The sequence below is a fragment of the Sinocyclocheilus rhinocerous genome, unplaced genomic scaffold, assembly GCF_001515625.1.
Source record: "Sinocyclocheilus rhinocerous isolate Xijiao unplaced genomic scaffold, SAMN03320098_v1.1 scaffold931, whole genome shotgun sequence".
NCBI lineage: Eukaryota > Metazoa > Chordata > Actinopteri > Cypriniformes > Cyprinidae > Sinocyclocheilus > Sinocyclocheilus rhinocerous.
Window position 1 is genome coordinate 25,283 of NW_015657104.1, and position 16,449 is coordinate 41,731.

Below are 16,449 nucleotides of genomic sequence, written 5' to 3' on the forward strand. Positions count from 1 at the left end.
ATATATATATATATATTTCTAAGGATAACAGCAGCATGCTTTATATGTTATTTCCAACTTTATTATTTATTATGAACAAAACCATATCTATAATTGAATTTCCAAAATTAACTTTTTCATTTTACTGCCTTTAAGGCCCTGAGCACTGAAATATTTAAAAGTTCCTTTAAGCACCAGCTACCATGATAATTTAGTGTGAGACTAATCACAAGATGAATCAATTTTACGTTAAAAACAAATTAATCATATCAGCATTTGCCCTTTGGCAATGCATTTGATGCCCCTGCGAGGTCTGGATAATGTCAAGCCACATCAATTTTGAGGCTTTACAAAAAATAAATAAATAAATAAATACAAAAATACAAGTTACCTCATTTGGTCAGAAACTTTAACGAGTTGCAGTTCAATAAAGAGGCTCAGTGGAATCCTTTGCTAGTAAATCATCCTCATATTTGACAACTCACAAGAAGTGCCATTCAAGCAATAATGTCAAGTATAGTGGCTAAATTAAATCAATAGATGCTACGCAATTATATTCAATAGTGAAAGAATAATCTCAATTAAAGATAGAACTAAAAGGTAAGGATGACATAACTGACACAAGTTATATCTTGACACCAGTGTTTTAGAGCCTTATTTAACTCACAAAGCCTTTACATATATCACATAATGGCTTTAGTTAAAGACATTGAAAACACAGAAGCTATTTAAAAGTCTGGAACCACAGGCACTGAACAGGCAAGTTGCTGTAATTTACTGTAATTATCCAGTCAACTTAAAGACACCCAAGATATCCAAGATCAGTAATCTTTAATTTGTCAAGCTCAGTTGCCTTTGAGGTTTTCCATAGTGTTTAGTTTAAGTTTTTTTTTTTTGGTAAAGTTTAGTTAAACTTGATACATGCACTTGATAGAAAACACTTCACTTCTATCAGGTGCATGTAATGTCTGTCAGAAACCCACATTTATATATCGTTATCTTTGACAATTCCTTGTGAAATATGGCATTAATGAATAATAAAAAAGGAAAATTCATACGGTTAAAATTTCACCTTGGTTACTGTTACTCTCTCAAATAAGCTTTAAAGCACATCCCATAGAAATCAAACAGATTTGCATGAACAGTACAGTTTTAAAAGTGGTGAAAATGTTATCAATATTGTGACAATGCAGTTTTTCTTTAAAGGGGTCCTATTATGCTCTTTTACAATGTCTTGAATTTGTTTTGGGGGTGTACTAGAACATGCTCTCATGCTTGGTGGTTCGAAAAACGCATTATTTTTTACATAATTTACATTATTACAATACCTTTCTCCCCATCCTGGCAGAAACGGCTCGATTAGTTCCGGGTTTGATGAACGCCCGCCTTCCGAAAAACGAAATGTGATGTGAGAATTTATTTATACCATAGTCCAGTGTTTCCCAGGCGGCATATCTCATTCTCTGCCAGCAGGAGGTGCTGTTGGAGTGGTAGAGATCAAGGTTTCCCCGGTAACTGCTGTACACAAAGCAGCGCTCCGCTCAAAAAAACACTGTTTTATCAGACATTACATGCAAGATTAAATTAAAATGACATCCAATTTTTTGAAGACAGTCGGTTTCCTTCAGAAATACAGTGATATAAAAACACCCGCACTCAATGTATGGGAAACACTGTAGTCTCATAATTGAAGTGTAAATTCTGCAGATTACATCATTGTCCAGTATTGTACTGTCAGCAATTTATTATAAAAACGTTTTCATAATTGTAACATACATATTTACATACATAATTACTCCGGTGCATGTGTAATAACTTGCGAAAACTTGAGGCTACAGCAGCACATCTTCTTCGTCGTCGTCTTGTCTGATGCACTCAACCAAGCGTTCTAACCACGACCTCGCCCCTCCCCACTCCCCAACCATTAGAATTTCCATGTGCCGCTTTGTGACATCACAAAACCCGGAAAACAATGCTGTAGTCCAAACGAGCCGTTCGTTGTAGTTCTTGAAAAGGTATTTTTTTTAAACAAAATATCTCCCTTTGGAGTGGACTTTGAGATTTGTAAGTTTGAAGATCTTTTTTATGCCCAAACATACACACTACACACTGACTAAAATTCAAAAAGTGAAAAAGCATAATAGGACCCCTTTAAAGACATTGTCAAACTGCACAGTGAAAACGATTCCTAACGTTTATACAACATACTGTGGTAGCTACAGAATTAACTCTTTGACCCTATTTTGACCTTTATATATATATATATATATATGTATATATATATATATATACACACCTTGGAACAAATGCAGGTGTTGTTACTGATGTTATGCTTGTTCAATTAGGAATGAAGGCTAACAGATCCACAGCATGCACGTCTTAAGATTTTTTTAAAGATCTGGAAAAATTATAAACTTCTATAAAATTTTGTTTAAAACTTTCACCCTGGACATTCAAAGACTTACATTAAAAAAATATAAAAAGCATGTATGTTAAAATGGTGGATGGCAACAGTTGCTAAGTCATGTGACATTTTTTAAGACAGAGCTTTTTGAGGGATCCATTATCATACATTAATCTGACGGCTGGAAGGCTGCTCAAGGATTGGTCCAAACTGTTTTAAAATAAGCCCTAATGTTTATTTTATTTGCCTTTGAAATTTTTAGGCAGACTATCAACTAATGCATCTCAGTATGTCATAGTGTTCAGCTATTCTTCTTTGAAACAAGCTTGAAACAAGATTGAAAATGTCATCTCCTACCTGACATCCACGGCGTCCTCCATGACAGTCATATCTGTCTTGCACTTAGCAGAGGGGTTGATGGCCAGCTCAGCTGGAGGAATGACAAAGCTTTTGCTAAGTGGCAGCCACATGCCTTCTCCAAGAGTGTATGTGAATCTGAAACACAAAAAGCCAAAGTGAATATTTCAGAAACCTCTCACCATGTAACCAAAAAAAAACATAATTTCAGGCTGCTGCATTGTGAGACAAGCTACATTGTGAGACAAGAAAACTGGCATTTGGATGACAGTAGTTTTACAATTAAAAAAAAAGAAAATCCATGAGGGTTAAATTGAAATTCTGGGAAGGAATCTAAAAATAGTGATGTCCAGGGTAACAACGAATGACACATTTTCACATTTAAAAAAAGAGACATGTTAGTGTTCATATTCGCTGAATGATTTCTGACAAGAAAAAAAAATCCATACATCCTCATGAGAGACTCCCACATGTATGTAGAGACTTTTATGCATTTGGTTTATTGTATCCACCTCTGCACAGTTGAGCAAGGATTTAACAAATAATGTATTTTCTTACTGATCCATCTAAAGGTTCAAACTGATTGTTGAAAGGAAAAAAAAATAGCTTCCTAACTTCTGCTCTTCTCCCCTGCAAAATCAAATATAACTGCATTTTCAGTTTGACCCTCACTCTGGCACAGTAGCACATTTTAAAACTTTAGTCATTACCGGAATGCTTATCTGACCTTGAAAACTCCCCCCACCCCCCTGTTTTTAGTGCTGAGAGACGTCCAGGCAGATAAGATCAACTTGTGGGTGGATATCCATAGAGGACTACAAAAACAAAGCAAATGATCATTGTAAAATAATGCCCAGAACAGAAAGTCCAAAGAGTTTGTAGGAGTAATTGAAAACTGGCATATCTACAAGCTAGCTCTGTTTTACTGCACTTCATTTCAATTTGAAGTCCTGAGGTTTCGACTTAGTGTCATAACACTCAATCAATAAACGCAGTTCTGTCCAGCACTGACTTGCATGCAGTGGAAAAAGTCTCTAAGACATGAGTATGAACATGATTTATTTTTCTGTGAAGAATAGCCAGGATGCACTTGAATGATTCATTGATTCAATCACTCACTGATTCATTCATTCATTCACTTTTCCCCCAGTAATTCAACTATCATTTTTTTTCCACCCATGCATCTCAAGAAGGCAGCATGTATATGAGCTAAACAATCACCTCAGTAATTCTATTTGCATAAGATGCATTATGCAAACAAAAATACTGTCTGATTACATTATTGGAAGCACTTTTAGTTTTCCAGCATGCAAAGATGTGATTTAAACCTACACTGTGAAAATAAAATGCCATTTTATCATTAGTCACACATAGCCAACTAAGAACAGTGAATTGTGATGACTCTACATAAAAACACTTGTTAGACTGACAATATTCATCCAAATGTTGTCCAAACTAGGCTGAGGCAAACTGTTTTATAATTAACAATGTCGCTGATTTGTTAAGGGTTTATGAGGACCCAGTGCGTATTGTGGCATGAATAAATTATGCAGTTACTGTTATAGGAATATTGTTTTAATATTTGCTGACTTTATTTATGCTGCTGTTGTTGTTTATGTACATGTAACAACATTCGTAGTTCGGGAAGAAGGAGGCGGGAACCGGCGAACATTCAAACAAAACTTTAATAATAAAATAAACACAAAATAGCGCGACAGCCCCTCGTGGACGACTGTCGCGCACAAACAGAACCAAAACACAAAATAAAGTCCAGGCCTGGTCCTCTCTCGTCCAACACTGTCGTCACTCCTCCTTTTATCCTTTCCGGAGCTCCTCCGTGGGACTCGAGACCGGTGAGTGGCGTAGGTGTCGCGCATTAGCATTTACTCCACCGGCCTCGCTCCATTCCCACGGCTCTCGGCCCCGCCCCTCTCGTCAGAGTACACCATCATTCAAAAGTTTGGGATCAATACGATTTTTTTATGTTTTTGAAATAAGTCTGTTATGCTCACCAAGGCTGCATTTATTTAAAAAAATATAACCCTCAACTATAACCTTCAGATTACCCTCCTCTTGTGTACTATAAATGGAACTCTCCATCTGCTGCTGTTTAATACAGTGCAATAAATTGCTTTTCTTGATTACAGTTAAGTCTATTAAACTTGCATCTTTTCCTGTGTGTTTGAATAAATAAGCCACAACCAACAACCTAATTTATTTATTTTCCTAAAGCTGTTTCAAATGCAGGTTCTTCAATTAGAGTTGTGCTCTCACTGTGTGTACAAGGCTGTACCAGCATCTGAGAACTCAGGATAAAAGCAGTTGATGGAATCATCAGTTGCCTCAGTGAGACAGGTGATATCCACATTCCTCTATAACTGTTATTATTATAGAAGCTGGACAAAGCAAAACATAAACAATCAATTAATCAGCTGGCTTATTTACCTCACATTTAAAACCTCACGGAGAGCAATGCACCAACATTAAGATTCTTAGTTGAAAATGAATTAAAAATTATAAATGAGACTTTTTGGAAAAATAACTAATTTCATCATTATACTATTATACTATGCTCATCTCTAAATTAGAGTGACTTTTCAATAACATCTAGTCTAAAAAAAAAATGGTTTCAATAAAATAACAATATAGCCTATATTATGCATATCAAAATAAATTTACTGTTTTTCAGGAAAGATGGCACATTTTCATATGAAGAGGAACTTCTCGGCATTTTCACGTAAGAGACCATTCCTATTAACACATCTGTTACATGAGATGTGTTAAATACCCCATGTACTAGTGGATAGGAAAGACAAGCAACTGTGAACAATTTTATTAATGCACCGATAACAAGAGCACTGTCACTTCTAAGAAAAATGCGAAGGCAAATATGTGTTTAATGCATACATTTTGCACTTCTAGAAAATGCAAATGCAATTGCGTTTGAATTCTGACCACAATATGCTGCAATACACAGCAAGCTTGTTTTCCAGTTGCGCTCATCAGTCTGGATTTCTCCACATGAATCTCATCACACCTAGGTAGTGTGTGTGCCTCATCAGCTGTAACCACAAGCTCATTTATGTCAATATATCATCCATCATCAGCTACCGTTTACATTAAATCCAATTAAACCTGGATCATTTCATGTGCACACAGTGTTTTTCCCTTGTCAAATATGCTGTTAATAGTAAACTGATCTGTTAAAGTAATAGTTTCTTGTCAAATTTTGGAGGCAGAAATTTCAGTGCAATCCATACTCATAGATGTTTCATAAAAAGATATTTTTGAACACCACAAATTTGCTGAAAACTCACCCAAGCATTTTGTAATATGCAGATTCAAGAAAAAGGGGACGCAACGTGAAGCTTGACACATCTGAATATTGTCGCCTGCTAGTGTGAAACGGCTTCAACTGAGTTTTGTAGGAAATGTTTGTAAATGGATTATCGAACAAAACGCTGAGGCAGGGATAAAACTCCCTCCTCGCAGATGGAATTTAAAAGGGAAAAACACATAAATCAAAAAAGTGAGGGTACCTTTTAAAATATCTCAGCACACTGACTCAATAACAAACAAAGTCGGAACCTCAGAACAGGACGGAAAGAAATAACCATAAAAGCAGTTCTGTTACAAGCAGCAATATTCAACATATTGATGTGGGTACCAAAGTTTGCACTGGATGTTTACAGACACAGTAACGCATGATTTAAGTGTAAAAGGTCCTTATTTTCCTATTTTTGAATGGTTTGCAGATTGGAAAGTAAATCCGATTAGAGAGTGTTACAAAAAAATCTCCAAATTAAAAAACACTGACGGTTACTTGCACCATAACATCTCTCCAACATCTCTCCGTCTCTCACTCTTGTACTTTATAGCTCCACTTTTAAAAGTTTCACAAATATCAGTCACATTATTTCTGAGATATATAAATGAATAAGTGAAGCATTCAAAATTGATTATGGGCTTTCCTATTCATTCATGGCACAAATCAATGATGTATGAGGAAAAGCTCTGTGAAATTGAAAATAAATCTTTCATTCAAGTCGTCTCAAACATTCATGTCTGTGCAGGTTTGTTTGGAAATAAAACATTTAATTGTCCCAATGAAATGTATTTGTTTGGTGGCCCAAAGCCAAGGGATATGAGATTTTACACCTTTTGGGGTTATAACACAGATTCCAATTACAAGATGCCCTCCCGTGTTGTTTTCAAATGAGAAAGAAATCTGGGCCCATATTTACAAAACATCTTAAGGCTAAAAGTAGCTCATAACTCGCCGATTTAGGAGAAAATCTTAAAAATAATAGGCGTGTCAGTGCTAAATTTAGGACTCCTAAATTTTTGTTCTAAGAGTATTTCACAAAGCGTTTTAGCACTAAAACTAGCTCCTAAATCTGTGAAAAGTTAGGAGTAGTGAAGAGGACTCCTAAGTCACTAAGACCAAGCCACAAACTATCCTAAAATGGCTGTTGCCGGCAGTCTGCCTCGGAACATAAACATTTTAGAAACATTTGATGATAATAACCTTTTAAAAAGGTATCGCCTTTGGTTTTGGAGGTTATCCCAACTCCAAATTTTCGTTTGATTAGATCCTTGTTTTAATTAACCAGTTGGGCAAGGAGTAACAGCTGTTCTTGCGTCCAGTTTTTTTTGTTTTTTTTATATATATTTGCATGTATTACTATCAGCCATGATTATTCTACTCTGTTAATTAAAAGGCTGTTTATATGCATATTCACTAATTATGAGAAGCATACGTGTAAGAGGCTGACAATAAGCTGAACATATACTTGTTTAATTAGTGACACTTATCCTGCATTTTTAACCTTTATTTGAATACAGCAACATAATATTGTGCTCTTCAATATTTCCATGAATAAATCTCTGACAGAGAATATCAGTCAATCACTGTGTGCATAGTTAGTAAGCATGCCGACATCATCCATACTGTAGCAACGTGGTCAACCCCGCCCTTACTCTTACTGTAGCTTAAGACTTCTCTCTATTCCTGACAATCAGCCAATCACTGTGTGCATAGTTAGTAAGCATGCCGACATCATCCATACTGTAGCAACGTGGTCAACCCCGCCCTTACTCTTACTGTAGCTTAAGACTTCTCTCTATTCCTTAGTAAAAGTTTGTCTCAGCAGCTTTGTGAATAGGTTTTAAGAGAAAACTCTTAGCTAAAAACTTTTACTGCTATTTAGGAGAACTCTTAGTTGTAAGATAAAATGTTTTGTGAATACGGGCACAGGTTCACAAGATTTGTAAATAAATAGCTTGTGATTTGTGCAAAGGAATTAGGGTTGAACAATCAAAGGACTTCAGAATGTCATGGATGAGATCTATGAATAATTCAGAACATGAAGATTATGCATGGCAACTGAAGGTAACCATATGTTGCTAGAATTGGATTAGCATTTCTAAATATTCCAAAACATACACCTCACAGATTGAAACATCTCCAGTGCCTAAAGCAATGCACTGTTTAGTCTTGAGTCTCCAGTTATAGCCAGAGGTAAACATCGTCTAAATCCCCACCTTTGTGCATGGATGATTTTTTTTTTATTCACGATGAACCGCATTCAGTGGCCCTGTATTAAAAGTAATTACAGCATTTTTCTATTTTCAAGTTTTTTTGAACTGTGAATAGAGCTCTTTGAAGCTGAATAAAGAGATGCCAGCTTAGCCAAAATGACAAAATAAGTGTACTCTATTTCACAAGCTACTCCGTCTCAACAGAAACCTATTACATACTTGTCAGCACCCTTTTTTCAAAGCTTATTTTCTGCAGTCATATAAAATATAATGTTCTATTTAATTATTTATTTATTTATTTTTAGAATTATTTTGAAAAAAACTAGTCTCCTTTTATGTTTGCATTGTTCATTGCACTACTTCATTGACATGTTCCTAATATTTTCAGTATTTTTAGTCCTCAATTTGAACTGGGTCATAAGCTTTATTATAGTACAAATAAAGCATACCTGTAAACATTTGTGTACCAAAATATGGGAGATGGGGTGGGGGGATGGAGTGCTTGGGGCAGGGCAAAAGTATTAATTATTATATTATATTAATTTATTATATTAATTTAAACAAATATTATCAAACTATCAAACATTTAAACTATGTGTATATCAAACTGTGTGTTTTCTGCGTAAAAATAAGGGTCGTTTTTGGCTTTGGACTAAAACAAAAAGCAGAAGGGCTTATTGAAAAATGCTAATTCATTCTCTCTTCATTCTTTCGCTTTACTCCAGGAATATAGCTATTTCCCCGGTAACCGCAGTAAACAAAGCAGCGCAGCACCTGATTTTGCAACTTGCAGCGCTCATATTTCATCGATTAAACCATAGCCTTTTGAAGTGTAAGCTATATCTCAATTTGCATGTATATTTGTTTTTTTCACCGGAGCACCACCTGAGTCTTCTCCTCTTGTCCCATTTCAACCAGTGATCCTTTCCTTCCCGCGGTAGTCATCACTGTTGTAGGTTGCCAAGTTAAGGTGACAAATGGGCTGAAATGTGTATGTGTCAATTGTGTGAGAAGGATGCATTTCATACAAGATCTGGCAACTGGGCAGCCTTGGAATTTGTGAAAGTGAAAGTGACGTGACATGTGGCCAAGTATGGTGACCCATACTTGGAATTAGTGCTCTGCATTTAACCCATCCAAAGTGCACACACACACACCTTTGGGTTACAAGTCCGACTCTCTAACCATTAGGCCACGACTTCCCCCGTGTTGACGTGATAATGAGGTTTGGGCCATACAAATTACAGGAGTTTTACCGGAGGCGAATGTAGCAAACATATAAAATACGCCCAGTGGGATTTTTTTTATAGAAAGATTAAAAATACGGGAGAAATACGGGAAAATATTTAAACGGGATGTTAGCGGGATAGAATGGTAAAATACGGGAGAATCCCGGGGAAAACGGGAGGGTTGACAGGTATGATAAAGTGATAATTTTTCTTACCTAAAAATGCGATCAGATGGCTGCTCTCCCATCACCAAGTCAAAGCCACGCTGGAAAATTGTGTAGGGCCATGGGCTGAAAAACAGAAATGGCAGAAAATCAAAAACAAAACAAATAATTCACACTATAGACTCTTTATTCATTGTTAAACAGCTCCAGTCTTCACTAAAGCCACGTGACCTTTAAAATTGAATGACTTTGTGATGAAAACATAACCATCTTATAAAAGGGAGTTCCTTTGTGAACTCACATCAAACCAATTATGTTCCCAATATGAATATCACAGAAATTCCTCCAGCAGATGCTGTGACCCGACAGTAGCATCTCTGTCAGTCAGTGTCATACAGACGTGAGCGTGACTTCAAGTGTGTGTTTATCCAAAGCTCTATGTGAACTGATGGAGATTAATGCAGAGAGGCAGCTGTGGGGACAGAGGCTGTCGCTGCAGTATAAGAGAAAAGACAAGGAGCTGATGCCTCTCTAAATAAGCTGTTACTCACAGCAAAAGAGCAGTCACAGCCCGGTTAGACCACTTCATACCACAGATCGCCTACTGCTGTTTAAACATTAACATTTGTCATGCAGCATTCCCAATTCACAAGAGAACCAAAAGCAGGAGCATTCTGAGAATCCATTACACAGAAAGGTTCAAAATATTAAAATAATAAAATTAAATAAAATTATTTCAGTCAGTTAAGTCAGTTTCCTTACAACATCTACATTTTTTGTCAGTACCACACAGCAAGTCATGGGACCAGTTCTATAAAGATAGCCACTATATTAAGACTGTGAACCAGTTTGACCAACTAGCAGTTAACCAAGTGGTAATCAATCAGTCTTACTTTTCTGATTCAAATAGACCAATCTACCTCTAAGGGTAACTAAAATGTTATGACCGGTCTTGCAGGGAAAAAAAATAGATGACTAAGCATTTAAGACTAGTCGAAGCGGTTTATGCAACTGGTAAATAGTTTCAGACAACCTTGAATAAATGCATAAGTCATATTAACTAGATTTATGCAACATGTGATGTTTGACAGTATAATTCACTTTGACAAGGTAAACGATAAGTTATCATTTTTGGGGTGAACTATTCCATTAATATATAAAATAAAGAAAAAGTGGCTATATATGAACATTTGCAGGAAAGAGTTTAGGAAATATCTTGGCACTTTGAAACTTTAGAAAGCATTTGGCAATGGACTTTCTTTCTCCACCACTAAGTGTTAGAGTCAATTAAAAACGGTTCACACCTTCACAGCATGGCATAAAGGGAACAAGCACATCCAGCGCTATTCCACTCCCCTAAGGCAATCTTTCTGATTGTTCCAATTTGATTTCTAATTATCGGATCCCTCTCACCTACCGTCATCACTCCCATCTCCCTCCCAATTAAAATGCCAAGGATTTCCTCACCCAACTGCTCCAGAGCGACAGCCTCAAACCCAGATGAGCATGTGAAACTCTCCTCAGGGAGGGTCTAATTAACTTCAAACATCTTAAATACAAGTCTATCTGGGATTAGAAACTTGTGCCCCTAACATTTAAGTGTTTTGACTATATCTAGACTGCAAAGTAGCAAAACACCCTTTTATTTTGTGCCATTCTCTAGTAGTATTTGTGCTTCATCTGTCTGTTGACTTAAGAAGCAGCAGTTTGGTTAGGTGCACTCACACTTTTACCTCAGATTAAAGATACCATCTGTTCAGATGCAGTTAATCTTATATTCAATCCTCTGCAAAAATATCAGAGGGCAACAACAAAAGTTTTGAAACAAAGAATTTCAGCAGAATTTCAAAATAGTTATTTCTCTTTGATCATTTTAACAGCAGCGCTTGGATATGAGGCACGCAAGACACATAATTTCTTACGCATGTAACGCAATTTAAAATGCACAATACATGTATCTCATTGGTATACTGAAATGTAAATCACTGTCACGCAAATCTAAAATGACCCAGAGCTTTGCTGTGCTAATCCCTTTTCCAATTCCAGAGGAAGAGCATCATGCAAAAAAGCTAATTAATTCAAACAAGCCAATTTAATTTCCTACAGTGCATAACACCTGGCTGGCTATCGGCACTGGAGACATTTTTACTACAGATAAGAAGCATGGCCAACTTCAAGGTGGCAGATCCCTGTTTGTATGGTATGGTACTCACCCCTGATTTGGGCCCCATTCATTGCGAATACATAGATGCTTATGAACAGGGTCCTTCATGTAGCCATCGAAACAGAGACATTCTCCTGCAAGCAGACAAGGTACATTAAACCATCACTGATAATAAGAGAAAAACATTATTAGTATTATACAGCTGTGCTGAACAGTGGTTGTCATGTGTCCCTGCAGGACGTCAGTTAGGATGGTACCAGCTTTCTGCCAAAATTCTATTGTTACTACTGTAAAATCATCATAAATTACTAAGGGACTTTCTTTCAAACACTGTAAATAACTTTTCAAAAAAAAAAGAAGATGTGTCTAAATATGCTGTTTTTAATTAGTTTTTCTTATGCAAACGTGCTAGATAGGAGTCTTTTTTTCCAGCAACTAGCTGACTCCATGTCAGTTAAATAACTGAAGAAAGACTTGTCTTTAACTTTTAAAAAATGTGCCTAGAGACACTTCGGTTTTATTCCATTCTTTTGTGATCCATCTAGTTTTAATCCATGCATCCATCTAGTTTTTAAATGCAGAGAAACACCTTTTATGACGCTTTTAGAATATTTCTGATTTTTATTTTTTATGACAATTGTGGCTAATATTCTCTCTATAATAATTTAGTTTTATTTGATCAACAGTCACTGTAGCAGTCACTTTTATTTTTTCCTAAAAAAAACAACAATAAATAAATAAATAAATAAATAAATGCAGTTACCATTGTAATTTTTGGTGAAGGGATTTTATTGAAGCACATCCATAGAAAGTAAATAATAAAACTTATTTCCCATTTTGTTTAATTTTTAGAACATTCACAACCCCAGATATGTTTTATTAATAATTGATCATACTACATTATACTGTGTCCAGTACAATATATGTGTGTGTGTATGGTAGTGTGTAAGCAATGTCCCTTCTCTGGGTTTGTCTGTTCTTCTTTTTGTTCCAGTTAAATTTTTCTTCCAGTTCAGTTTGATATTTTCAGGTTACATTGCTTCAAATGTAATATTTATAATAGTAACAAGTATATCATCTTCTCTTTAGATCATTAGTCAACAAATTCTTAGTAAGCAAGTGGGATGATAGTCACAGATCCAGAGGTGCACCTTTCATTTAACTGAGCTGACTCACAGACCATTGCGTTTTAGGCTATTTCAAGGTCATTTAGATGCAGGAACTCATGTTTCCTGAACCACTGACTTGTTTACTTTTAGTCCATTTCCACCAGTTTAACCCATTCAGACTCATGTGTGAAGCAGCTGTGAACATGACATACCGATTTTACCCCACTATGGAGTCTCCTGTACTTTGCCGTCACCCACTCGCATTGTACCCCATCATACCCCGATCTGTAGTCTAATCGTCTCTCTGTCTCTCTTCAGGGTCAAGTGAAAATGACCTCATTGTCATGTTTACATTAATATGGCGATTCTCCAGACGTGCAGTGCTATAAATGGGTGCTGTTTTGTGTGTGTTGAAGCATATAAGCAGGCACAGCAGATTCCCTGTGTCAGCCCTCTTCAGTCGTGCCCATGGCTCAGACAAGTCTAATCACTCTGAGCTCAGCTGATCAGTCTTGTCAGGCCAAACCACAGGCATGTCGGTCATGATTTGGGTTCATGGACTGATGAGGTTGCACCCTGAGCAGGACATGTGTGAGCAGACTGATGCAAATACAGAGGGGGCACAGAGGAAAAAACAGCGCTGGCAAACATGGAAACAAATGTGCTATGAGTGGGAGGACAATATATGGAAAAGGCTAAGGAAAACATTTGCTGACATTGTGCACAGCAGCAGTCATCAATACACTTGGTCAGTGTCAGTGATTATGTTGACTTCTCACGTCATACACCCAGAGCTCTGCTAATGCAATATAAGTGACCTTAAATTCTGCATTATGCAGACTAATATTGGATTTGCAACACTGATGCTCTGACTAACAAGAGAAAAATTGATTCTTGGGCAACTGTATGGTGTAAAAGATGCAAATTGGAGAGAAAGCCAACTAATCTTTTTTTTTAAAGACATTAAAAGGAATTCTACAAAACTAAATACATCAATTATGAGATAAATATACAGTTGCTGTTGCTGTATTAGCAATCAACTTTTGTCTTATCAAACTTTTGTTAAATATATTAATCTAAAATACTTCCAAAAGTTTGGGTTCAGCAAGAATTTTACAGCAAAATTAATACTTTTATTCAGCAAGGATGCATCTAATTAATCAAAAGTAACTGTAAAGACATTTATAAAATTATATACAATTTTTTTTTCTATTTCAATAAATGCTGTTCTTTTGAAATTTCTATTCATCACAGAATCCTAAAAAGTATCAGCTTCCACAAAAATATTAAGCAGCACAACTGTTTTTTAAATGATAATATAAATAAGCATATTAGAACGATTATGATAGATAGATATATATATATATATTTAACAGGGGGGCAAACACTTCTTCACACAGGGCCATGTAGTTTTGGATTTTGTTTTCCCTTAATAATAAAAACCTTCATTTAAAAACTGCATGTTGTGTTTACATGTGTTATCTTTGACTAATATTTAAATTTGTTTGATGATCTGAAACATTAAAGTGTGACAAACATGCAAAAAAATAAGAAATCAGGAAGGGGGGCCAACACTTTTTCACACCACTGTATATATATATATATATATATATGATAAACTTCCAATTACTCTTCTAAAAATATATTTGTCTTTAATTAAAAAAATAAATAAAAATAAAAAAAGTGCAGTGCAGCTAGTCCCTTGTCGGTCATAAACACTCTATTTGATCTATTACTGATCATTAGCACATTTTGGCAGGCCAAGAATAAGGTCTAGCACTGCTATTATTTGCATAGTTAACTGTTTTAGCTTTGCCAAGGTAATTTGTAAAACTGAAATTAAACTTGTACCGTAGGTAATAATAGCATTTTTATCAATTCAAATGAGATGCAGGGAGCCTTTATGACTCTGGGTGGTAAATTACAATTTTGCCAGGAAACATGTACCCAGTGGCTTTGTGATTGACTGATTATTGAGGATATCCAGCAGGCGCTCAGCCAGTGGTGTATGCATAAGAAATACATACCTTGTTGATTTTTTTCTTCCCAGAATATATGCAGAAGCAGATTTTTTCCTATACTGTGAGTAAGGCATAGGAGGCCAAATCCTATACTCTACCATTTATAGCCTACTATTTATTAAGCATTTGATTTTTTGGGGCATTCTCTTGGGTATCGTTGCAAATGTTGCTAATTAAGAACCCAACAGGAAGTAAACAAAAAAAATCAAGCTTTTAAGCTGTTAAAATCAAAGCTGTATGTGGAAGTACTCCAATGTTCATTTATTTATTTCCTGGAGTGTGACATCTCTACATGACAGAAAGACATTTACAGCATTAATAAGCATAAAATAAGTCAAAACTTTACTTATTTATGTGTACACAGCATATGGGAGTCTAACTGTTGGAAACAACATGTCAAAATCACTTATTACCTTGAAATTGTACTGCAGTGCAAAATAAGTGTCCTGCAGTGTGACATGCTGTACTCCATCTGAACTGTTTTACAAATCTTTCTAATTGTATTATAATTAATTATAGTGCATTCCGGTTCCAAAACCTCAAATGATGAAATATATAATTTTTATCCTAAAAAAAAACAAAAACAAAACAAAACAAAACAACAACATATGTATGTCCATGTTCAACTACCCTTCTGCATTTCAGCATGTAAATACCAGAATTAATTACTTCAACAACTTTGACCAGTCAATTTAACATCAACCTATTATGAGAAAAAGGTGAACAAGGTGTAATATCAGAGAAATGCTTATAAAGCAAATGTATTAGCATTAATTTTTATATACCAGACGGGAACAACAATAAAACTAAATAGATCAAACTGTTTAAAAAATGTGTGCAATCTTTAGTGGCAAAATGCAGATAAAATGCATAAAAAAATTATGATGCAAACACAAAAACTTCCGCCTACTGTCTATGATTATTCATCAATACTGTAGTTGGCATGTACTGGCATTTAAAAAAAAAACATATAAAGGCAGCTATATGTTTTGATTGAGATATCTGGAAAATATTTATTTTGCATTAACTTGACATGCACTTTATTTGTTAAATTTGTATATTAAATTTATTTGTCCAGAAATACAAATCAATTTTTACAAATATAGCAAATGCTGTCCAAATAAATAAATACACGTTGTCCATGTTCAACTATTCTTCGACATTTCAGCATGTAAAAACCAAAACTAATTATTTGAACAACTTTGTCCAATCTATCGAATACTAATTGACCTTTTATGCAAAAAGGCAAGCGAGGTATAATATATTGGATTTTAGTGCCCTATACACAGTGTTGGGGAGTAACTAGTTACATGTAACGGAATTACGTAATTTAATTACAAAATAAATGTAAATGTAATCAGTTACAGTTACTGAGAAAAAGTGTGTAATTAAATTAGTTACTTATGAAAATGTTAACGATTACAAAGGGGGTTAAATCTGAATATTTTCACACACCCACATACCGATTTAATTGAATTATT

General features: G+C 35.4%; 1 protein-coding gene across 2 annotated transcripts in view; it reads right to left on the reverse strand.

Moving 5' to 3' along the window:
* Positions 1-16,449, reverse strand: part of LOC107720847 (astrotactin-1-like) — a 126,172-nt gene that overhangs the window by 19,865 nt on the left and 89,858 nt on the right. For both annotated transcript variants that reach the window (XM_016528679.1, XM_016528678.1), the window contains exons 8-10: positions 11,888-11,972; positions 9,726-9,800; positions 2,741-2,878 (exon numbers count right to left, since the gene is read on the reverse strand). In XM_016528679.1, coding sequence (XP_016384165.1) covers positions 2,741-2,878; positions 9,726-9,800; positions 11,888-11,972 — 298 coding nt within the window. The remainder of the gene's footprint in view (positions 1-2,740; positions 2,879-9,725; positions 9,801-11,887; positions 11,973-16,449) is intronic.